This window comes from Macaca mulatta, chromosome 14, assembly GCF_049350105.2.
Source record: "Macaca mulatta isolate MMU2019108-1 chromosome 14, T2T-MMU8v2.0, whole genome shotgun sequence".
Classification (NCBI taxonomy): domain Eukaryota; kingdom Metazoa; phylum Chordata; class Mammalia; order Primates; family Cercopithecidae; genus Macaca; species Macaca mulatta.
Genome location: NC_133419.1, coordinates 125,004,684 through 125,029,470, shown reverse-complemented (window position 1 = coordinate 125,029,470; position 24,787 = coordinate 125,004,684). Strand labels below are relative to the sequence as shown.

Genomic DNA, 24,787 nt, shown 5'->3' with positions numbered 1-24,787 from the left:
GGTCTGGGCGGTGCGATCCCGGGGGCCAGGAGGAAAGAGACAGCTGGGGGCGAGTGCTGGATGAGGAAAGGAGGGAGGGCCGGCGGCTGGAATCGAATCCGGGCCTCGGGCGTCTGTGTGCTTAGCTGAAGGGTACTATAGTTGAACTAATGAACTAACAAAAATCTTACCAACGCTAGCTGTCCTTCATGCTCCCCCAGCGGGCCACTGCCTTTCAACACGTTTTTCATGCTTCATGCAGACAGGCTTTCCCAGACTGTCTGGGAAAGAGTCCCAAATGCTGGGACTCTGCTTCTTTCCCTGCTTCGTTCCTTTCTGTAGCTCACAGAAATGTGTTTGCAGGGCCTCCTAATGCTATGATCTTCCTAGGAGCTGGGAACACAGTCGTGAATAGGGAGGAAGGCCTTGGCTCTTTCTAGTAGGGAAGATGAGAGATTTAACACGCAGTTTTAATACTGTCTCTAAGTAGGCACTCAGTAGATGTTTGTCTAGTGAAAGCAGAAGTGTATTTGTGTACATAGTATGTACATTTATACGGTTCTAACTTTACAACCGAGGTCTATTAAAATTAAGGAGGATAGAAGAATCTTTAGGGTGCGGTATTGGTGAATGACCCAGGCTGGATGGCAGAAGGCTTGCATCTTCTTCCAGCGATGCCAATAACTAGTTCAGTAACTCTGTAGTTTTTTTCTCTCGGAACTAAACATAGTCTTTAGATTGTAAACTTTATAATAGTGGAGGTGAATGGGATTTCTACATTGTAAAGTACTCTACTGATATATAATGACTGTTATATGTTCAAAATGTAGACTTTTTTTTTTTTTTTGAGACGGAGTCTGGCCCTACTGCCCAGGCTGGAGTGCAGTGGCGCGATCTCGGCTCACTTCAACCTCTGACTCGCGGGTTGAAGCGGTTCTCCTGCCTCAGCCTCCCGAGTAGCTGGGATTACAGGCGCCCGCCAACACACCCAGCTAATTTTTGTGTCTTTAGTAGAGATGTGGTTTTACGATGTTGGGCAGGCTGGTGTCAAACTCCTGACCTCAGGTAATCTGCCCGCCTTGGATTACAGGGTGAGCCACAGTGCCTGGCCAAAAATACTGACTTTTAGAGTTGTGGAAATTCAGGAAATATGTTACATAGTTAAAACAATAAGTTCACTGAACTATTGGAGAAAAATATAACACTATAGTAAGTAATGTGTAGTCAGAATAAAAAACAGGTTCGGAACTGATGACCCAGGTACTTAATTTCTGAAAACAGTAAAAACAGTGACAGGGTCTTGGCAAAATCATTTTAATACAGACGAAAGCTTATGGAATTCTTGTTTTGATCATATATATTGTAAAGTGCTCTTGTTTGACCTGAGTGAGTTTTTAATAGAGCAGCTCTTCAGGATGCCAGTGTTTCACAAACATACTTAAGGCAGCCATATATATTCAGTTTTGGAAAATACCAGGATTATTTTTAGTGCTTAAAAAACCCACACTAATGCCTTTGGTAATATAGACTGGTTCTTTACCTTGGAACTTCAAAGTAGTGCCAGTAATAGGAAAAGACTTTTCTTTCCTTTTTTTTTAAAGTCTTGTTTGCTAATTGCCTGATTTATTTGCTGTTGTGCTGTATTTTGTCCTTGCAGGCTTTGGGGTCTGACTTTATTTGTATTATTTATTTTCATATACATGTATCACATCTAGTGGGAAGAAAAGTGCTATCCTTTGTCCTAGTTTGCAGGCTGTTTTGGCCAATGGACTTCAGTGGGATTTGCATGAAGATATTTTTTGTTTCTTCTTCATTGGAAACATTTCCATACACTTATAAAACATTTCATTTGAACCTTTGAAATTCAGAAAATATAGTACAGGAAAGGTTTAAAAATCCATAATGCTACCACTTGGAATGAACTACTTTTAACATGTTAGTATATGTGTCTAATATTTTATGCATTTTTACATAGGTTAGGTAATACTGAAAATAAAGTTTCCTTTTTGTTTATTTACCATTATATCATTTCAGTTTCACAGATGTTAGTATAGCTTCTTTATAAGCATAATTTTAAGTGGCTGGTTAATATTCCAGTTATGGCTATATTATATTTTGCATAATTATTTCCATGTTCTTTGACTTTTTGGTCAATTCCATTAAAAGCACATCTTTGTGTCCAAAGCTGTTTCCATATAGGACAGTTTAGAGGCTAGATTTGTGTGCTCCACAAAGGTGATGCCACTGAGCAACTCATTCAGTCCTTACTTGTTTAGAAGAATATTTACCTAGTGCCTACTATGATACCACCTTTAAGAACTTTAAGAGAGGAAGACAGACAAGTAAATTGGCAATGTTAATATGGTATGATAAGTTTATTTCAGAGGTAGGTTTTATTTTATTTGGCAGCACCCAGTCAGGGAAGGAGGGAGGAGATAGGAAAGGTTTCTTGAAGGAGATATATATGGGCAGACTCTGAAGGAGAGGTAGTGGTTGGTTGGCCCAGTGAAGAACAAAGGAGGGCATGCTGGGTGGTGGAGACAGCATCTTCAAAGGCTCAGCCTTGTGAGCAGCATGGGAACTGCAAGTAGTTGATTGGTGTGAAAGTTGTGTGTAGAGAGAAGCAAGAGGAGAGACTGAAGCAGTAAGTAGGGTTTGGGTCATGAAAAGTCTTGTGTACCAACTGAAGAGTTGGACTTTGACCTAGTGACAGTAGGAAATCATCTATCAGCTCTTTGCTTGTGTTAGGTAAACTTACCTGAATTTGTCAGAAGCAACATAACTTTTCTACATAACTGTACAAAGAAGGGTGTAAATGGTCTATGCAAAAATTCTCTAAAGAAATGCATAATGTGTAGCTCTAAAAAGAAATATAAAATGGCAGACAGCATGATATTGTGTGTGAGTCTTTGAAGTCAGATCAAAGTTCCATTAACTACAGGCATAGAAATGGGAGTTAGAAGATAAAACAGGGTGATAAATCAGAAGAGAAAGAAGTTCAATAGCATTTTACTGTCTAGCCATTTCTAAGTGCTTGCTATTCAGTGATTAGCTGTAAGGGAAGGCATAGTATCCTCTGGAGTATTAAAAGCATACCTGGCCCTATTAAAAGTTGTGAAGGAGTCTGTAGCCCATAATCCCAGCCCCTGGTGAAATGAGTTCCTGGTTTAGATGGTGAAAACTGTATCTGGGCACCTGAAGGCTCCACTTATGGCTGAGACATAGCCCTGGCCTTGTTCTACTATGTCCTTACATTCTAAGAGCAGATTACAAATTGAAGCCATCATCTCCCAGCACTTTGGAGGCTACAGACATGGACAAGGTTGATAACTTCTACAAAGCAAGCTGGGTAAATTCCTAGGATTTCAGGCCACACTAAAGGGTTTCAAGGGGTTTACATCTTTATTAATCTCTTGCCAGATTGCCTCACTTGCTCTCTGGGGTAAGCTGAATGTGTGTCCAAGAAAGGATATGAAATTGTCTCCATAAATGGCCTTTAGAATCTTCTTTCCTTGCAGCATGTCTAGACTTTATTTCTTTTTATTTATACTGTCCTCATAGAATGTTCTAGACTTAATTTTTTAGCTCTTTGACTCTTCAGCTCCAGCTTTCACATTTATTTCCATGTCTTGATTATGTCTTCTCACTTTTAGGATAACATGATAAAAGATATATGATTCAGTTAAGTCCAAGCTTAGCAATTTTAAAGTGTGTATTTTTTTTGTGTGTGTGTGTGTATATGTGTATTAGTGTGCATGTCTTATGAGGAAGGAGAGAGACTTTCCACAAAATTTCTGGCTCCATGGTTTCTTAACTATGGGTGTTCATCACATGCCGGGTTGGTGAGATGTTTGGGTTTTGAGGGTTCTAAGCCAGCCAATAAAGTCATAAAATCAACTACTGTGTCAATATTGTGCTTGTGGGTGGTCGTATCCTTTAACACACATAAGACACTCAGCCAGCTAAAAGAGATGAGCTCAGAGACGTTAGCTCGGAGAAAAAGAAGGATCACATTGAGGTCATTGATGGGACATCCTAGCATCTTTCTGCTGAGGAGATCGAAAGCTGGGAGCATCTCATAGACAGATAAGAGTCGTTTGTCCCACCGACATAGCCGTGTGAGGTTGTATATGATCACTGGAACCAATATGGTGTATATTGCTACACTGGAGAGGCTAACAATCCGGAAAATGGACAGTGATGTCAGCCTGCATGTGATGAGGCTGGGGACATGGGTCTCATCACTTAGCAGCCCTGCCTTGATGGAGCAGCTGAATTCTTCCTGGAAGAAGACATCCAGATGGAAATGACCAAGGTATAGGTAAGTTGCGGAGGTGAAGAGGAGCAAGAGGGAGTTCCTCAGGAGGTAGGTAGCCACTAGTGAATGTGAACGCTGCTTACATGCCAGGTACCGCTCTAGCAAAGGGAATTCAAAGTATCGTTCTTTCCGAGCCCTGGGCAGTGGAAGAAAGGAGGCAAGGTTAGTAGTGACCGTTTAGAACCATACTCCAAGAGAGGCATGTGACAAACTAACAGATCTGTTTTCAACATGGCATTCTTGGCTCCCATGAAAATCTGCCTTCCCGGAGCATAACCATCCTTCTCCCCAAAACAGAGACATATGAGTGTATCTTGATTCTCCAAGTACTGACTGCCATGTGAAAAACCCAGTGAATGATCAGTGAGTAATGATTTATTACACTGGATTTCTGCCAAGCAAGGCAGACTAAAGTTCTAAGCTGAAGTAGGATCTTTAGGTAGCAACAGGCTTATGAAATTAGCACTGGATTGGGGGTCTATCTGAGTGCATTCTGGGCCGGGCATGGTGGCTCATGCCTATAATCCTAGCACTTTGGGAGGCTGAGGTGGAAGGGTCCCATAAACCCAGGAGTTTGAGACCACCCTGGGAAACATAGCGAGACCTCATCGCTATGAAAAAATACAAAAATTAGCTAGGTATAGTAGTGTACACCTATGGTCCCAGCTACTTGGGAGGCTGAGGAGGGAGGATTGTTTGTGTCCAGGAGATTGAGGCTGCAAGAAGCCAGGATTGTGCCACTGCACTCCAGCCTGGGCAACAGAGTGAGACCCTGTCTCCCCCACCAAAAAAAAAAAAAAAAAAAAAAAAAGAAAAAAAGTACATTCTGGTTCTTGGCCTGTGTACTCTGTGTATGATCTTTGGGCCAATTCATTCATCTCATGTAAATAATTTGGCTCACAAATGTTTGTTGAGAGCTGTGGTGTTCAGGTACATGCAAGCCAGTCTGTGCTCTGAAGAAGCTTAGAGCCTGGCTTGTGGGGAAGGGGCAGATAAGACATGCAAATATGGAATAAAAATAGCGCTTGGTTTGTTGCTAAAATCGTGGACACAAACCACAATGGCTGTAAAAGTTAGGAGAGGTAGGCAGCAGTGTGGCCTTCAATGTTCAGAAACCTTTATGGAAAATATTGGCTGAAATCTGGGCTTCAAAACATAGGATTTTTTTTCCAAAGATAGAGTATGTGCATAAATATGGGACAATATGATTCAAATGTTAGCGCAATTGTCCCCTTGGGCCATCTAGCCTGGCCACTGTCTGTAAAACTACACCACTCTCCATCCCTCCAGCTTCCTTCTGCCCCCACTTTTTCTTTTCTTCATACCACTTATTATCTCAGAACATAGATTGCACTCCCACGTTCTGTTTATTTGTCTGTTTCCTTAATAGAATGTAAGCCCCACAGGGATAGGTACAGCTTTGTCTCTCCTGCCCCCGTCCCCCAACACATACACGTGAATGTGTCAGAAGCACCCAGGACAGTGCCTGTAGGCAGGTGGAGGAATAATGACATAGATAAGTGATTTGTTCAGGGGAAAAGGAGGAGGCTGCCTGGGTGCAGTGGAAGGTTTCTGTCACCTGGTAGTTAGAAGTTTGAAAAAGTAGTTGGTGACAGTGTGTTGAGGGCCTTGCACACATATCTGGGAAAGTTTGAGTATTTTTTGGTAGGCATGAAGGGAGCTATTTAAGGTTTCGAAAGGGAGTAGTGTATGAAAGTGGAATTCTAGAGAGATGAATCCCTTTGTGGGCTCAGTGTACACTACAGGAAGAGTCCTTTCTCTCTCCCTTTACAGAAACAATAGAAAGTTAATGAGATGATGTGTTAAGCACTTTGCCCTCTTGAGACGAATGGCATGGAAGATCATTTAAAGATGACTATGCAAAGATATCATTTAAATTCCTGACTGAATTTCTCAGAAAAAGGTGGTAGAGACAACTCACTTCTCCAGCTCATCCCAGAACACATAGGGGTCAGAGCTCTTCTGCCGGATCTTCAGCATGTGCTGCACCAGGCGGATGGAGCGATTATAGGATTTGTCCAGTTCGCTGATGATGAACAGCAGATCGGAGCTGAGGGCTGGCACAGCTGCATACTGCCACAGCAGCACCGGCAGGTACATGAGCAAGGCCAGGGCCAGCAGGGAGTAGGGGAGGGCCTGCAGGGCGAGAGCAGCTGAGGAGGGAGGCTGGGGCTGCCGAGACCCTGAGTGACAGCGCTGAGTGAAGGGCTCTCCTTTCCCCTGTTCCTGCCTCAGCAGGGGAAGGCTGTGTGGGGAATGGGCTAGCCCAGGCCCAGCCCCCGAGGCACCCTACTGACCTGGCTGAGTATAGGGAGGCCTGCTTGAGAAGGAATGTGCACCTTCATGCTCCCCTGGTTCGCTTTTCTGATCCGGGGTCTGTGTGGGTTCCCAGGGAGAAGAGAGAGAGAAGAGAGAGAGGAAGGGAGGGGAGGGGAGGGCAAGGGAGGGGAGGGAAGGAGAGGAGAGGAGAGAGAAAAGGAGAGAGAGAGTGATCTGCCTACCTCCCTCAAAGTGGTCTGTGCAGCTAGCTAGCTAGGGGTCACGGCCAGCAGAGGCCATGTCATCCTAAGGGAGAGAAAATCCCATTTCCTCCCTGTCGCCTTCCTGGACTCGTCTGATGCACAGTGGCCTTTTCCAATTTTTGGATTCTTGGTAATGCCAAACTACACCATCAGACACTGTCTTGGGATTCTTTGGGGGCTCTTTCAGCTATGTAAATCTATAAGCTGACTTTCACGAATTCATAAGCCTTGTCTCCTCAATGACTACATCGTTAGCTACCTGCAATAAGGGACTGATACGGGTTGAATTGTGTCCATGTCCTCCCTCCATTCATACATTGAAGTCTTAATTCTTGGTACCTCAGAATGAAACCTTATTTGGAAATGGGGTTGTTGTGGATGCAATTAGTTAATTTAAAATGAGGTCATACTGGAATAGGGTGGACCTCAAATTCATTATGATTGATTTTTTTTTTTTTTTTTTTAAAGCCAGGTAAAGAAGCAGACATGCACACAGGGAGACTGCCCAGGGCACTGTATCTACAAGCTAAGGAGTGGGACCTGGCAGACCTTTCCCTCGCAGCCCTCAGAGGAGCCAATACTGATGGCACCTTGGTCTTGGACTTCCGGTCTCCAGAACCCTGAGGTGATAATTTTGATTGTTGAAGCCACCCAGTTGGTGGTGCTTTGTTTCAGCAGCCCTAGCAAATTAACATAGGGACTTTTCCTTAGGTTTCCTCATCACACTTACCACACCTAGCAGGGTTGGGCCCTGTAAAGTAAAATCTCTACTTGTAAATATTTTCATTTATTTATTTATTTATTTATTTATTTATTTAATTTATTTTTTGAGATGGAGTCTCGCTCTGTTGCCCAGGCTGGAGTGCAGTGGTGGAATCTCAGTTCACTGCAACCTCCGCCTCCTGGGTTCAAGCAATTCTCCTGCCTCAGCCTCCTGAGTAGCTGGGATTATAGGTGCTCACTACCACACCCGGCTAATTTTTGTGTTTTTAGTAGAGACGGGGTTTCACCATGTTGGCCAGGCTGGTCTTGAATTCCTGACCTCAAGTAGGCAGGCTTAATTCCAACGGCACCCCGCCCTTCCCCACAAATTAAGGTCTGAATGACTCTTGTAGGAGGAAACTGATGAGCCCAGGAAAAAGGACTACAGAGTCAATATTTCAGAAACTAATGAAATAGACCAAAGGGATCACCTTAAACCGAAGTCTGCCTGTTTATGTGCCTCACCCTCAGGCACAAAGCTTCCAATTAGATACAAGTGGGTCACCAAAGATCACCACATTCAGAGAATGCCTGAAACGTGAAAGCAAGTGACTAAAATAAATGGGTTAGGGGTGGTGGGGATAGAGGCAAGAAGGAGTAGAATGAAGTGGTTCTGCCCCACTCCACTCAACCGTGAAGCTGGCCTTACAGAGAGTTTGCTTTACCTTGTGGGGCCAGAGAGATTTCATCTTGTCCTGACCAGGCCCGTCCTGCTCATGGTGAACCAGTGAGTCCCAGCAGGAGCTGTCCACGTAGGCTGCCTGCCGGATGCTGAAGTTACTGGGAGAGAAGCAACTGATCGGAGACCCTGCAACAGGAACACAGCTTTGAGGCCGCCTGAGTTGGAGTGGAGGAGTGGGGACTCAGGGGCAATCGTCTAACTCTTCCTGTTTCTGTTTCTGGCAGGGACTGTCTTCTTCCCACACCTTAGTTTTCTGGGTTGAGCACTGCCACGTCACGGTAGGACAGGGCACTCCTGGACGCATCCCACTGTATGGCCAGGGCTTGCCAGTGCTGACTCAGCCTTTTGGGTCTGGCGGTTCTTTGCTCTCAGAGTACCCCCTGGGCTTTTTGTGCTCCTGTAGTCTGGTACCAGAAGGCTTGTGGTTTGATGGTGATATCTCTTTCCTGAAATAACTGACATCCTTTAGGCTCTAAAATGTTGAGGATTAATTGCCTGGGCTTCTGAGCCTACATGAAGAGAAAGGGTGGGCAAATTATGCCGGAAGGAAAGTGGGCTTGGAGGAGAGTTCCTGCCTTTTTGTTTTCATGTCAGTCTGCAGAAAGAGGCAGAAGTGGGAGCCATTTCTTCTCCCTTGGTTGTGGATGAATGAAGAGGTGGTGGGAGGCTGGCACACCTGTTTGGGAAATGTAGTAAGCTAATGGCACTGCTGGAAAGGAAAGCCAGAAAGAAGTCTCAGTTCTCAGGAAGTCCACATTCTCTTTAACAAAGGTGGCGGATTTGCTGAGTGAATCCAGCACCTGAAGCCCTAGATGTATGTGTATGCTAATGTCTGTGTTTGTGGCTGGGGTTCGCAGACAGGAAGCAATGGGTTTATCCAGCATCTCCAATGTGCCTGGCTCTCAGGCCCTTAATACATATTCTCAAGTCAATAACCCTGGAGTTGGGGGGTTGGGGTGGGAAGAGGGCCCAGAGCAAATAAGAGACTTGGCCCAGCTAAGATGAAGAGGTCTAAAGTCCTAAAAACATTACCAGGGGTGTCAACTTCTTTCATTCATAATGAAAACCAAAATAAAGGTTTGATCATTTGAAATGACATAAAATATATGAATACTAAAATTACAACTTTTTTTTAACTGTAACATTTTGCAGATGACTTTCAAAATTTTTTGGTGCCTCTGCTTTGCTGGCCTGAACTCATGCATCATCTGCCTTTTGGATAATCCAGCCCAGCCCAAAGCCATGGAATCCCATCACTGTGCGCACCATCTCACTTCAGAGCCCATGCACAGAGTGACATGAAGGGGAGTCTCTCTTGCGCACTGGGCCTTGGAAGCAACTTACCAGAGGAGAACTCCTGGGCGAATGCCAGGGACATCAGCAACAAGGGGGAGCCCACAGCTACGAACTTGACTATCCGGTCCAGGGGCAGTTCCAGGCGCAGTCCTTTGAGGCGGGGGCCCCTGCGGTCAGGCAGCAGGGCATCCGAGAGCATGTACTCTGCAGCTGTGTGTGCGAGTGACATGATGCTGCTGAGCTTGGGAGTGCCGAGGTGGCAGGAGGGGTCCTGGGATGGTGGAATGAGGAGATGGCAGCTTCAGGCAGCTGGCTTTGAGCAGACAGTGCCTGCTGCCCCAGCCTTATGGATATCTATGCTGGGAGCAGGCGATGGTTCTCTAAATAACTGCCCAGGCCTTGAGCCAGGCCCTGCTAATTAGAGGGAGGCACAGCCTTAGCGGGTCCTTGCTGGAGGAGGATCGGGCCTCACCTGGGGCTGGTGCCCTACTGTTGTCTGGATTATCCTAGAGCAGATGGAGTTCTGTGGCTTTATGCTGCCCTGTCATTAATAAAGTATTTTCAGCCGGGCGGTGGAGGGAAGGAGGGCTGTGGAACCAAGCCCCCCCATGTAATTGGTGTGGAATTTGGAGGAGGATTGCTTAAATGTTTTGAAGGCACTCATTTTGTGGTTTGGGGTGGGAGTCGAGCCCCCGCGACCCAGCTGGGATTGCTACCCTACACAGTAGTCTTTGTCCCAGTGATGGTTTTTGCTCTGGGCCCAGACTCTTTCCCAGAAACTTTTCTGTGTTTGGTGTTAGATTTCCTTCCCTGACTCTGGTCTTTTTTCCAGAATGTTTCAACTACATATTTACAATTTCCAATTCCTTTTTAGCCCATGGGTTCTTTACAAAGCTAGGGGATGCATGGCAGTGTTGAGTCATGGAAAGAGCATAACCTTTGAAATTTGGAGGGAAAACTCCTCCACTGGAGACCTAGGAGTACCCAGGTTTTAACTGTGTGACTTCAGGCCAGTCACTTTTAGCTCAGTTTTCCCATCTCTCAAATGGTAGTATGTAACAAGCTTACAAGATTGGGGGGATTGATTAAGAGTATTGTTTGTGAAGGTGCTTTGTAAACTGGAAAGTGTAGCAGAAGTGTCAGCTCTTATTTCAATTTGGTGGGGGTGGGTGAGTGGAGAATAGGGCACTCTTGTCTCTAGTGTTGCCCTTAAACTGGCAATAGAGGCTCTTAACTTTATCCTCTTTGGTTGTGCCCTTCTCATCAGGCAACGAGTACATGGGCTCAGATGGATGTGTCCATTCAGAGTGTGTGCAGCCAGCTAGAAACCACTCTGTAAGGTCCTGCCCAAATGGCCCAGCCTACTTCCCAGACCTGTATGGGCCTTTTTTTCAGGGGTAACCTCCCAAGGGAAGATTGTGCTGCTGGTGTGCACTTCTAGGCCCAAGGAATGGCTGGCTGTCGGGGTTTGGATGCAATTTATAAGTCTTGGGGTGTCCACACGTGCAGTTGTGAGGTTTTTTGCAATGTGGGCGTTAGCTGGGTTGGGAAGAGAAGATTGGGCCAGGGACCTGGGAGAGTCTGAGGATTCTAAATTTGAACCTGGCATTCCTGATCATTATGAAGCTGGGGTGTGTGTGTCTATATATGTCAAGCAAGGATAACATATTTTATTCAACAGTTTGTTAACTTGGTTTATAACTTTTAATATTTTAGATATATGGTATGTGGACCTCTATTTGAACTTTTTTTTCCTAGGCCACAAATGTTTGGGCTGGGCTTACCTCTCTCCCACCCCACAGGCTAGAGGCCCATTTGGATTCAGAGCTGCCCTGCGTGTGCTAACTGGAGTGTATGAGTCATGGGGCAGCAGGAGGGATCCTTTATTTCTCTTCCCCATTTCCCTCCCCACACCACATTTCTGTATCTTTGAATTAGCCATGTTTTTGACAAATGTTTATTATTAGTTTGTATGCATGTATGTCCTTTTACTTTTTAAAAATACATTTTTATTGAGAAATAATATACACACCTTAATACTGTGTCTAGCATACACTACTTGTGTGATGGGTGCACTAAAATCTCAGACTTCTCCGCTATACAATTTATCCATGTAACCAAAAATGATTTGTACCCCAAAAGCAACTGAAATAAAAAATTTAAAAAACCAAAAACCAGAGAAAAATTCATATACCATAAGGATGCAGTTTAATAAATATTCATCTGATCAAGAAACAGAACATTACGAGCACCCCGGACACCACCTCTGTGCTCCTTTCTTCTAGCTTTTCCAAACGGTAAACGTTATATACACTTCTAATTGATTAGTTTTGCCTTTTTATACGTTATGTAAATGGAATCATGTGCATGTGTTTATGTGTCTGGATTCTCTGCTCAGCGTATTTTTGAGATTCACCATGTTGTTGTACGTACCAGAAATGCATTTCCTCTGGGTAGATATATAACAATTTGTTTATCCATTCATAAGCTGACAGATATTTGGGTTTTCAGGTTCTGGATGTTAGAAGATACTGTTGCTGTGAACATTCTAACATGTGTCTCCTGGTGAATACATGTACGCATTTATGCTGGGTACATAGCGAGGGGTGGAATTGCTAGGTCGTAATGCTATGCATATGTTTATCTCTATAGTTTTTCAAGAGGTTGTATCAGTTTACACTTTCACCAACAGCTTATGAAAATCCTAGTTGCTGCACATCCTTGACATTACACCTTTGGAATTAAAAAATTATTAAAGCCATTTTGGAAGGTGTGTAGTAGTAGTACACTGTGGTTTTAACTTGAATATCTCTGTCGACTAATGAAGTTGGCTACTTTGGCCGTTTGGATATTTTCTTTTGTGAGTGTATGTTTGAGTCTTTTGCCTTCTTTAATGTTGGGTTGTCTATCTTTTGCTTATTGATTTGTAGTACTTTTTCAAATATTCTGGATATGAAACCATTGCTAGCTACATGTTTTATTTATATCTTCTTCCACTCCACTGGTTGCCTTTTCATTCTCTTAATGGTGTCTTTTGATGACCAGAAGTTCTAATTTTAATACAGTCCATGTATTATTTTTTTTTCTATGGATAGTGCTATATGTATTCTGTTTAACGAACCATTGGTTATTAATTACAATGCCTTGAAAAATGTTTCTGACGTCTTCTCCAAAATATTTTTGTGTTATGTTTCTCATTTGAGTCTGCAGTTCATCTATAATTTTTTGTAACATGTGGTATGAGATAGAGGTCAAGAAATATTATTTTCCATATGGCTATCCAACTGACTCAGCACCATTTATTGTAAGACCAGTCTTTTCTCATTGCAGTGCAGTGTTGTCATGGTCATAAATCAGGTGACTCTGTTCCAGCTGACAATTTGTCTTTTTTTTTTTTTTTTTCCCCACACTACACTATCTTAGCTAGTACAGCTTTATAACAGGTCTTGGCACCCGCAGTGTAGATCTTCCAGTTTTATTGTTCTTCCGGATTGCTCTGGTTATTTTTGATCTTTTGCATTTCTACATGAATTTTACAATCAGTTTTTGAATTTCAGCAGGAAAAAAACCCGCTAGAATTTTTTGATTGTGACTTTAATTTACAGTTTAATTTGGGAAACATTGCCCTCTTTATAGCATTTAGTTTTCAAATCTATGAACATGGTATATCCTTCCATTTGTTTAAGACTTATTTCTGAAGCTGGGCACGGTGACTCACACCTGTAATTCCAGCATTTTGGGAGGCCGAGGCAGGTGGATTACCTGAGGTCAGGAGTTCGAGACCAGCCTGGCCAACATGATTAAACCCCATCTCTACTAAAAATACAAAACATTAGCTGGATGTGGTGACAGGCACCTGTAATCCCAGCTACTTGGGAGGCTGAGGCAGAGGAATTGCTTGAACCCGGGAGGCGGAGGTTGCAGTGAGCTGAGATCGTGCCACTGCACTCCCGCCTGGGCAGCAAGAGTGAAACTCTGTCTCAAAACAAACAAATAAATAAATAAATCATAAAGACTTCTTTCTGTGCATAGCAACTTTTGGTTTTAAGTGTGGGTGTTTTACACATCTATCGCTGGATTTATTCCTAGGTATTTGATGTTTCTTGATGCTATTGCTAACCATGTATTTTTTAGAAAATTTATTTTCTAATTGTTTGTTGCTCATATATGGAAATACAACTGATTTTTGTACACTGATCTTGTGTATGTCAATCTTATTGAATTCATTTATTGATTCTAATAGTTTGTAGATTAATTTAGATTTTTAAAAATCTATACAACCATATCATTTATGAAAAATCAATTTTCTTTCTTTTTTTCTTTCTTTCTTTCTTTCTTTCTTTCTTTCTTTCTTTCTTTCTTTCTTTCTTTCTTCTTTCTTTCTTTCTTTCTTTCTTTCTTTCTTTCTTTCATCTTCATGCCTTTTATTTATTTTCTTGCCCTATTACACTGGTTAGGCCATCCAGTATAATATTGAATATGAGTAGTGATAATGGGTATCCCCGCCTTGTTCCTTCTCTCAGAGGGAAAGTTTTCAGTGTTATTATTGAGCAGGATGTTCATTGTAGGTTTTTTTCCTTTTTTTTTTATTGGTAGGCATTCTTTTTCACATTAAAGAAGTTCTCCTTTATTCCTAGCTTGCTAAGTGTGTTGGATATGAATGAATATTGCATTTTTAAAAATATATTTCTTGCATACTTTGAGATGCTCATATGATTTTTAACTTTATGTGTATTATTGCGATGAAATATATTGATCAATTTTTGAATGTTAAATTACTCTTGCATCTGTGAAGTAAATCTCACTTGGTTTCAGTTTGCTAATATTTTGTTAAGGATTTTTACATTTCTATTTTAAAAGGAGAAAGAACTTGATTTAATTTTCCTTCTTAATAAGGTCTTTGGCAGGTTATGCTGGCCATACCAAAAGAGTTAGGAAGTCTTTCTTCTTTATCTGCTTCCTCTTGTAAGAGTTTGTGCAATATTGGTATTATTTCTTCACTAAATATTTGGAAGAATTTGCAGGTGAAACCATCCAGTCTTGGGATTTTCTTTGTGTGGAGTTTTAGTAATGGATTTAATTTCCTTAGTCAATATTTGACTGTTCAGATTTTCTTTTTTTAACTTTTACTTTATTTTATTTTTTTTTTGATATGATATACGAAGTCTCACCCTGTTGCCCAGGCTGGAGTGCAATGGCGCGATCTCGGCTCACTGCAACCTCCGCCTCCCAGGTTCAAGTGATTCTCCCACCTCAGCTTCTGGAGTAGCTGGATTATAGGCGTGTGCCACCATGCCCAGCTAAGTTTTGTGTTTTTAGTAGAGATGGGGTTTCACCATGTTGGCCAGGCTGGTCTGGAACTCCCGACCTCAGGTGATCCCCCTGCCTCAGCCTCCCAAAGTGCTGGGATTACGGGCGTGAGCCACCACGCCCGGCCTGATTAATCAAATTTTCTAGTTTCTCTTATCACAGCTTAAATGCACTAGTTTTTTATTGTTGCATAAAAAATTACCCCAAAATGTAGGGATTAAAACAAAAAAAGTTATTATCTCAAATATTGTATAGATCAGAAATTTGGGAGGGGCTTAGCTAGGTTGTTCTGGCTCAGGGTCTAGTGAAGGTGTTGACTGGGGCTGCAGACATCGAAGGGCTTGACTAGCGGCAGGATCTGCTTCCATACTCACTGAGTGGTTACTGGCTGGGAGTCTCAGTTTCTTGTTGAGTGTTAGCAGTAGACCTCAGTTCCTTACTGCACAGGCCTCTCCTTAGGGTGACATGGGTGCTGGTTTTCCTAGAGCAGATGATCCAAGAGAGAAAGCAAACAGGAAGCGACAGTGCCTTGCATGACCTAATCTCGGAAGTTGCAACTGCTATTTCTGCTTTTTACTATTCACTAGAAGGAAGTCATTAAGTCCCCATACCCACAGAGAAAGGAATTAAGCTACACAGTTTAAACGAGTGTCAAAGAATTTGCTAACTATTTTAAACCATTATATTAATAAGTTAAAAATTTGAGAAAATTGTCCATTTTACATTCGAACTGTCAAATTTGTTGGCATACTAGTAATCATAATATCCTCTTATATCAAATTGTATTATGTAATTTTATATATATAGCCAAGTTGAAAGAATTTTATAGTGAATGCTTGCAATCCTTAATTCTATCCTTAGCACTTCACATGGTTTGCTTTGTTATGCATCTATCCAGCCCCCGTGCACCCATTAATTAATCTTTTTTTGGATGAATTTCAGAGTAACTTGCAGACATTGATACTCTCTTCCATAAACATTTCAGCATGCACATCAACTATACCTCAATGTTTATTTACAGGTTTTTGTTTGCTTGTTTGTTTTCTGACACGGAGTTTTGCTCTTATTACCCAGGCTGGAGTGCAGTGGCGCGATCTCGGCTCACTGCAAGCTCTGCCTCCCGGGTTCAAGCGATTCTCCTGCTTCAGCCTCCCGAGTAGCTGGGATTACAGGCACCCGCCATTACGCCCAGCTAATTTTTGTATTTTTAGTAGGGACGGGGTTTCACCATGTTGGTCGGGGTGGTCTTGAACTCCTGACCTCAGGTAATTCACTCACCTTGGCCTCCCAAGGTGCTGGGATTACAGGCGTGAGCCACCGCATCTGGCCTATTTACAGTTTTTTTAGAGGTAAAATTTACATACAATGAAATGAACAAAGTTGAGGTGTGTATACATGGAGTTTGACAAATGCATACATCTGTGTAATTCACACCCCATTACAATTAGAACATTATCATCACTCCAGAAAATTCTGCTTGATTATTTTGTAAAGATCCTAGTTTTCTGGCAGAAATATCCATAACTTTCTTTTCTTTTCTTTCTTTCTTTTTTTTTTTTTTTGAGACAGAGTCTCGCTCTGTCTCCCAGGCTGGAGTGCAGTGGCACGATCTTGGCTCACTGCAACCTCTGCCTCCTGGGTTCATGCCATTCTCCTGCCTCAGCCTCCTGAGCAGCTGGGATTACGGGCGCCTGCCACTACACCCAGCTAATTTTTTGTATTTTTGGTAGATATGGAGTTTCACCATGTTGGCCAGGCTGGTCTCGAACTCCTGACCTGCTGATTCACCTGCCTCGGCCTCCCAAAATGCTGGAATTACAGGCATGAGCCACTGCGCCCAGCCCATAACTTTTATCTATTTCATCCATCTTATATTTTCTTGATCTTGCTAATCAGAGTTATTTTAAAATTCCTATGGTTAACTCCAGAATCTGGGTAGTCTGTGGATCTGCTTTTACTGTCTACTTTCTGTCTTCTTTATTGGTCATATGGTCTCATCTCCTTGTATGTCTAGTAGTTTCACATTGTATGCTGAAGACCGTGTATACAAAACCATAAGAACCATACATGTTCCAGATGATGCTATCGTTCACTAAAGATGGCTCACTCTTCTATTAGGTAAATAGGGTGAGAAGGTGATTACAATTCTACCAGGAACTGAGCATTGTTAGGCCTGTGTTGGAATTTTAGTAAGGTTCTGTCTACATTTAGTTTTCCCCGTTCCTAAGCTTGACCGTTCCGGGTTTTTGACTGAGAACCTGTTGGGTGTTTTAAGATTGAGAGGTTCTATCATCCTCTTTAGAAGATTGAGAGGTTCTATCTTTAGAAGATTCTATCTTTAGAAGTTCTATCTTTAGAAGATTGAGAGGTTCTATCATCCTCTTTAGAAGATTTCCATTTAGCACGTTAGCCTCCTACTGCTTCAAAATCTGGCAAATGTTAGACACTGGCTCAGTGAATTTGGATCAGTGAGTTCAGTGCAGACCCCGTCCCTCTGGAGGGTCTTTGTTTTCTAAGCATCACAGAGTGTAGCAGTTTTCACTTTGTATTTTAGAAACTTCTTTTCTAGTCTTCAGTCCACCTGACTCCAGCGCTCAGTCCATGTCCTCTGGGGAAAACTGGCCATGTGTGTGAAGTCCCTCAAGTTTCTGATTGTCACTCCATTTGGTAATAATCGTTAAAAGCTTTGATGGTTTATTTTTTTCCTCAACAGAGGCCCTTTGCTTGGGCAAAGTCTCCTAGAAACAGAAAGAACTTGTTATCTTACTGCAAAATGGTTCTATCTCCTCTGGAATTTCAATTCATCTCATTCTCATTTCTTTCATAGCTTCCAGATATCCATAAAACATACTTTTTGTTATTAATGCAGCTTTTTCTATTTGTTGCTCCAGGAGCATTCACCTGCCATGCCATAACATATTGCACCTTACCTGAAAGTTTGCGCTTGGTAATTTTAATATACATAAGTGATATTCCATATTATATTTCATTCTGTTTCTTATTTTTAAAAACACTCAGGCCGGGTGTGGTGGCTCACGCCTGTAATCCCAGCACTTTGGGTGGCCAAGGCGGGCAGATCACGAGGTCAGGAGATGGAGACCATCCTGGCTAACATGGTGAAACCCCATCTGTACTAAAAATACAAAAAAATTAGCCGAGTATGGTGGCGGGTGCCTGTAGTCCCAGCTACTCGGGAGGCTGAGTCAGGAGAATGGTGTGAACCCAGGAGGCGGAGCTTACAGTGAGCCGAGATCGCGCCACTGCACTCCAGCCTGGGCGACAGAGCAAGACTCCGTCTCAAATAAATAAAAAATAAATACTCAGCACTGTGCCTTTAAAGTCAATCTATGTTGTTATGTCCACAGCGAATCTGTTTCCACTATTGCAAAATACTTTACCTACTCACTTGCCTACTGATAGAGACTCATTTTGCTTCCACAAATAACTTACATTTCCCCTAATGGTCCTAAAGGAAAATTCAGTTGAGATACATGTCCAGGTCTAGAATTTCTAGGTCCTCTAGGGCTACTGGTGTAAAATGATATCTTGTTACTTTAATTGGCTTTTCTCCTGATGACTAATGACTTTGAGCTCTTCATATGTGCACTAACTATTTCTGAGTAACAAATTACTTTAAAAATTAGCATCTTAAGGCTGGGTGTGGTGGCTCATGCCTGTAATCCTAGCACTTTGGGAAGCCAAGGTGGGTGGATCACGAGGTCCAGAGTTCAAGACCAGCCTGGCCAAGATGGTGAAACCCAGTCTCTACTAAAAATACAAAAAATTAGCCGGGCATGGTGGCAGGTACCTGTAATCCCAGCTACTTGGGAGGCTGAGGCAGAGAATTCCTTGAACCCAGGAGGCAGAAGTTGCAGTAAGCCAAGATTGTGCCACTGCACTCCAGCCTGGGTGACAGAGTGAGACTCTATCTCAAAAAAAAAAAAAAAAAAAAAAAAAAAAAAAAAAATTAGCCTCTTAAAACGACAAGCATTTATTGTTTCCCAGGTTCTGCAGGTCGGGCATTTGGTAGCATCTTAGCTGGGTTGCTGTGGCTCAGAGTTGCTCAAAGGTTACAGTCAAGATGTCTCAGTTGGGGTTGGAAGAGTCACATCCTGGGTGGCTCACTCATGTGGCTTTTGGCAGAAGGCTTCAGTGTGATAGGAGGCCTCAGTGCCTCACCACGTGGCCCTTTCCATAGGGCTGATTGAACGTTCTCACTACACGGCACCTGCCTTTCCCTGGAGCAAGCAATCCAAGAGAGGACAAGGCAACAACATGAATGCTGACCCATGTCAGACCCATGGAAAAATCCCAGAGCTTGCCCTGTGTGAAGCTGATGTGGAGGATGCTGGAGAGAAAAGGAGTAGGAAACAAGAACCATTAATCTAGTGACTACAATATTGCATCAAGTAAAAAAGAAAATTGTCCTATCAATATCATACGTGCTAGCACATGAGGGAAGTATGACTGATGAATAACTCACACTAGTACTGTTTTAATACAAGGCAAAATATCTATTGTTGTACCAGTCAACTCCATATAAACACTACAACTACCAGCAGGGAGCTGACTTTATGAAATGTGATGACAGCAGTTGCTGGTCCGCATGTTACACTTGGCCATGACTATATAAGCACATCCTCATAGGAGATGATGGTCTTCTCTAACACAAACTTCATCAGTGTTTTAGGAGCACTAATAGAGGAACTGCAGTGATCCATAAATGATAAGTTTCTGATGAAGCAGTACATGGGAGGGTGAAGCTGAGAATTAAGGAAAACCAGAATGATGAAGATGAGGGCCCCCACTATGGTGCTCAAACAGATCCCTAGAAGAGGGGGAGCTGGAACCCTCACTGGCTTTTTCCTGAGAATGAACTCTGTCACCGCAGAGTGACTTCCTCCTGGCATTTTCCTGGTGGAGCTAGGTATAAGCATCTCCCCTGAATGAGCTGTTTCCTGCATTTTACTCATGCCGTTACTACTAATGTTCTCCAGGAATCGCATCAGCCAGAGGATGTTCCAGAGATCAAATTAGTTAGAATAAATGGGTTAGACCTGGAGTTTTCACTGCCTATAAGCTTTTCATATATTTGAAGATGAAAATTTTTATGTTTTACTTCTTGGGTTTGGATGCTTACTTTGCTTCTGAAATTTAATCTCCCTTTTTGTATAGGTAATCCCAAAATATTCACTAGACTTTCATAATATAAAACGAACACTATTCCAAATCTAGAGCGTACAGTGTAGTGTGGTTATAGTTAAACTACTTACCGAGTGACAAGTCATTTCCTTATCCATAAAATGAAGAGTAACGCTGTCAACTCGCAAGGCATGTTGTAAGCATAAAGGGGGATAATGTGCATGAAAATGTTATTCAAATGCTTAGTTGCTATAGAAATGTAAGTTGCCCTCAAGCATCTGTAAGTCATCCTTAGTTTTTCTCTGGACTTGAAGCTCTGTGACCTAACACAGCAGGTGTCCTTCCACTTTGGGGAGGTTGGTTAGCAGCGAAATCAGAGGGAAGTCGATAGGGTGAAAATGTCATGTGGTGGTTCCTGAGAAATCATTTCAAAAAGGAGTACAGTCTGCACCCTGACAGGCCATGCATATCAGCATTAATGGAGCTCAACAAGTTGAATTTTAATGCACACAGATGTAAAAGTCAGAAGACCATGAAGAAACATTGATGTTGATGTCTGCTTGTGCCATGTCTGTGGTATTGGCACAATGTCACCAAAGAAGAAAGAAAAGAATAAAGAATTTTATACATTCACAAAAGCATGCATATTATCACAGTTATATATTTGTGAAAAATTGCATATATATTTGTGGGTATATGTATTGAAAATGAAAGAAAATATGAAAAGAAGTAGGATATGCCACTTTGTGTATTTATGCCAATAAGTAGGTTTGCTTTGCATATGAAATTGAATCCAATAAATTTGTACTTGGGCTTAAGTCATGTGGTTGTGGAAAAGCCAGCATCTATGACTCTAGGCAGGAGGTTGTATTCTGCTACAGAAGGAATAGTTAATGTCAACTGAGAATGTTGTTGTTTATTTGGGCAAACTAGACTTGGAATGTAGTTTATCCTGAGAAAAATAAAGGAACGAAGAAAAATAGATAAGATCTATTGCCTCCTTCTATGCTCAGAGGAGCTCAGGAAAATTCAGGTTAGGTCAGGGTTAGAAGTAGGTGGAACTAGAAATAGAATATAACATGCTCACAAATCAAAAGCAAAGTAATTTGAATGGGGAACTGTATTCTCTTCCTCTGTGTGCCCTTTACATTGAGGTCCCAGAAAGTCTTTGTGTCCTTGACTTCTTCTTTCCATGTCACATTTTGCCCCTGAAAAATCTCAACAGCTCTCATTGCTTCACCATTTTTCTATTTTTTAGCTTTGATTCCCAAATCACTGTTTATTGGTTTTCCACTTTTAGGGTCAACCCATGGTCAGGGCAGAAAGGCATGTAGCTGATGATAATTGTATGTTGCTGCCCAAGAGGCCTGCTAGAGGAATGCTGGAACATTTAAGACGAAAAGGCAGATTAAAGTTTGGTCTTCAAAAAGCAATTGCTTTTAAATACTATCAAGAAAGTGAAAAGGCAACCTATAAAATGGGAGAAAATATTTGGAAGTTATATATCTGATAAGAGTCTAGAATCCAGAATATATAAATAACTTTTAAAATTCAACAACAAAAGACAAACAATTCAATTAAATGGGGAAATGACTTGACCAAATATTTCTCCAAAGAAAATACATAAATGGCCAACATGCACATGGAAAGGTGCTCAACATCATTAGCCATCAAGGAACACAAATTAAACCTACAATGAGATGTCACTTTACATCTGTAGGATAACTATAATGAAAAGGTGGACAATTGTTGCTGAGGATGTGGATAAATTGGAATGCATTATACAATGGTGCAGCCACTGTGGAAAATTTTGGCAGTCACTCAACAAATTAAACATGTGACCCAGTGAGTCCATTCCTGAGTATATACCCAAGAGTATTAAAACATAAGTTTACACAAGAACACAAATATTGCTGGTAGCATTATTCATATTAGTCACAGAGTGCAAACAGTCTAAATATCCATTAACTGATGAATTAATCAACAAAATATAGTATATCCATGCAATGGAATATTATTCAACCATAAAAAGTAATGAAGTACTGATACATACAACAACACAGAAAACATTATGTTAAGTGAAATAAGCCAGTTGCAAAAGGCTGTGTGTGTGTATGATTCCACTGACATGAAATGATCCAAATATGCAAATTTACAGAGAAGGAAAGTAGATCAGTGTTTGTCAGAAGCTGGGGAAAGAGAGGAAGTGGAGTGATTGCTAATGGGCACAGGGCACAGGGTTTCTTTTTGGGATGGTGAAAATGTTCTGAATTAGATAGTGGTAAAAGTCACACAACCTTATGAATATACTAAAAAGTACTGAATTGTACACATTAAAATGATGAGTTTCATAGTATGTGAATTATGTCTCCATTTTTAAAAAAGCAATTGCTATCACTGTATCACTGGATTTTACACCCTATTCTGACACACACACACACACACACACATTTATTTATTTATTTATTTGCTATTCAGGAAAAAGCTGTAGAAGGCATGCATAACTTGTAAGAGCAAATAGGACCTTTCTTTTGAGAAAGTCGTTCACTGTAAGTGATTGGATTATTCCTACAGAGACGTGATTCTCAACAGGGGATGATTTTGCCCCTAAGGGACTCTTGGGAATGTCTGGAGACATTTTTATCTGGGCGTGGCAGCATATTACTGGCATCTAGGGGCCAGACATGCTGCTAAATATCTTACAATGCACAAGACATCCCTTCAAAATAAAGAATTCTCGGCTCTCAAATGTTAATAGTGCCAAGGTTGAGATTTTAAGCTAGTCCCATGATCCCTGCCTTTTGGTAGTCACACCTTAGTGTCATCCCCTCCTCTTGAGTGTGGGTGGGCTTGTGACTTGAGGTTCATGCCAATAGAATGCAAAGGTGATGGTATGCATGTGATTCTGGGTGCATGATTGTGTAAGAGCGTTAGTTCCCATCTTTCTGGAGTCTGTCTCTGTTGCTGGCTTTGAAGAAGCAAGCTTCTGTGATTCTTACAGCCACAAGAAACAGAATGCTGCCAACAACATGAGTGGGCTTGGGAGAAGATCCTTCCCTAGTCAAGCCTCTAGATGAGAACCAGTCCTGGCAATCCCTTGACTGCAGCCTGGTGAGACCTGAACAGAAGACCCAGCTAAGCTGTGCTTGAATCCCTGACCCATAGGAGTTATGAGATTACGAATGTCTGTTGTTTCAAGCTCCTAAATTTGTGTAATTTGTTACCTCAAAGTGGATAACTCAGAAAGAGTCCTAGACAAGATGGGTGGTTGGATGATTGGACAAAATGACTCTATATCTCTCCAATCCTCTGATTTTGTGATGCTGAGATATGGGTGAGGAAAGAAAGGTTCAATGTGGGTGAAAAAGCGATTTTCTCTCAAGTCTGAAGGATTATATAATACAACAATTCAGAATAGTTAAAGGTAGTGAGTGAAGTAACCTAGTTACAAGGTATTAGTATTTCTGGGAATCTTTCTTTAATATTTATATCAAAAAGCTCCCTTGTTATGTGCATATAATAGGAACAGAATGATATGAAAAATAAACAGTCTATATAAAGAGGACATTTTTTGAAAACAAAAATATGACAGGCAAAGTTCTAATTCCAATAGAAAGCCTACAAAGTGAAGTTGATAAAAGTCTCTTAGGGAAATGAACAAACATTTTTAAAAATGGAAACTAGGAGGGGAGGTTCAACCTGTCAAGAATAAGGATTCCAGAAAGAGAAAGAAACAGAAATAGTGAATGGGAAGAAAATAATAATTAAGAAAATTTCCTAGGGCTGAAAGATTTTCCCCCAAAATAAGAACTCACTGAATATACTGCACAATAAGGAAGAAAAAGAGATATATACATCACTGCAAAATTTTAGAACACTCTGTAGAAGAGAATATATTGAAAGCTTCCAGAGAGAGAGAAAAATACTACTTACAAATAGAGTTTCCAGATCAAATACAGGGTACCCAATTAAATTCGTTGTTTAAATAAACATGAATAAATTTTAGTATATCCCAAATATTGCCTGGGACATATTTATACTAATAATATTTTGTTACCTGAAAGCCAAATTTAACTGAGTGTTATGTAGTTTTATTTGTTAGATATGACAGCCCTGCACATAAGAGAAATGAGGATGGAATTCAAAATCTGAATGGCAATAGTGGTTACTGTAATAAAAGACAACAGAGGAATCCTTTCACTATTCCATGGCAAAAATTATTCTTAATGTTTTCAAGTATCAGGGTTAGAACTAAAGATATGTTCAGAAATAAGAACTGAAAAAATTATCCCCACCTTCCTTCTCTGCATCCTCCTCCTCCTCCTTTTTTTCTTTTAGGGAACTTTTGAATAAAGTGTTCTAGCAAAACAAAGCTCTGACTCTAAACCAAGACCTGGAATCCAGAAAAGAGCAGACCCAACCCAAGAGAAGAGTGCAGCAAAAGGAAGTTTCAGGATCACAGCCATGCTTCAAGCCTGGAGAGTAATCCAGGTGGGAATAGGAGAAGGGAGTCCACCAGAAGAAAATGAAATCGACTTATTGTCGCGTATGTTTGTGCTTTTGGGAAATAATATTGTTGGGTACTTGACAGTTACAATGGAGTATGTGGAAATACTAAGAAGAAGCACATAGAAAGCTATGAGGACAGTATTTACTCTGGGAAAAACAAAATAGAACAAGTGAAAAAAAAAAACCCCAAGTATAGTAGACATTTAGTGTTGAGAAATGAATATTGTGATTTATCTATATAGGGAA

The 24,787-nt window shown here is 41.5% G+C and overlaps 1 protein-coding gene across 1 annotated transcript; it reads right to left on the bottom strand.

Annotated features, from left to right (window-relative positions):
* Window positions 1-68: 68 nt before the first annotated feature.
* PANX3 (pannexin 3) lies at window positions 69-9,936 on the bottom strand. The gene is made up of 4 exons (XM_001109098.5): window positions 9,629-9,936; window positions 8,268-8,410; window positions 6,240-6,454; window positions 69-4,433 (listed from the first exon to the last, which is right to left on the bottom strand). Exons 1-4 carry the CDS (start codon window positions 9,807-9,809, stop codon window positions 3,794-3,796), a joined length of 1,179 nt encoding a protein of 392 aa, XP_001109098.2. The 5' UTR covers window positions 9,810-9,936; the 3' UTR covers window positions 69-3,793.
* Window positions 9,937-24,787: the final 14,851 nt, after the last annotated feature.

Excerpts from the sequence above, each read along its gene's own strand:
- PANX3 (XM_001109098.5), bottom strand. The coding sequence starts at position 9,809 with ATGTCACTCGCACACACAGCTGCAGAGTACATGCTCTCGGATGCCCTG. Across the intron at positions 8,411-9,628 it reads CGCCCAGGAGTTCTCCTCTG|GGTCTCCGATCAGTTGCTTC; the intron begins GTAAGTTGCTTC and ends TTCCTGTTGCAG. Across the intron at positions 4,434-6,239 it reads TTCTGGGATGAGCTGGAGAA|GGCTCGGAAAGAACGATACT; the intron begins GTGAGTTGTCTC and ends TCCACTGCCCAG.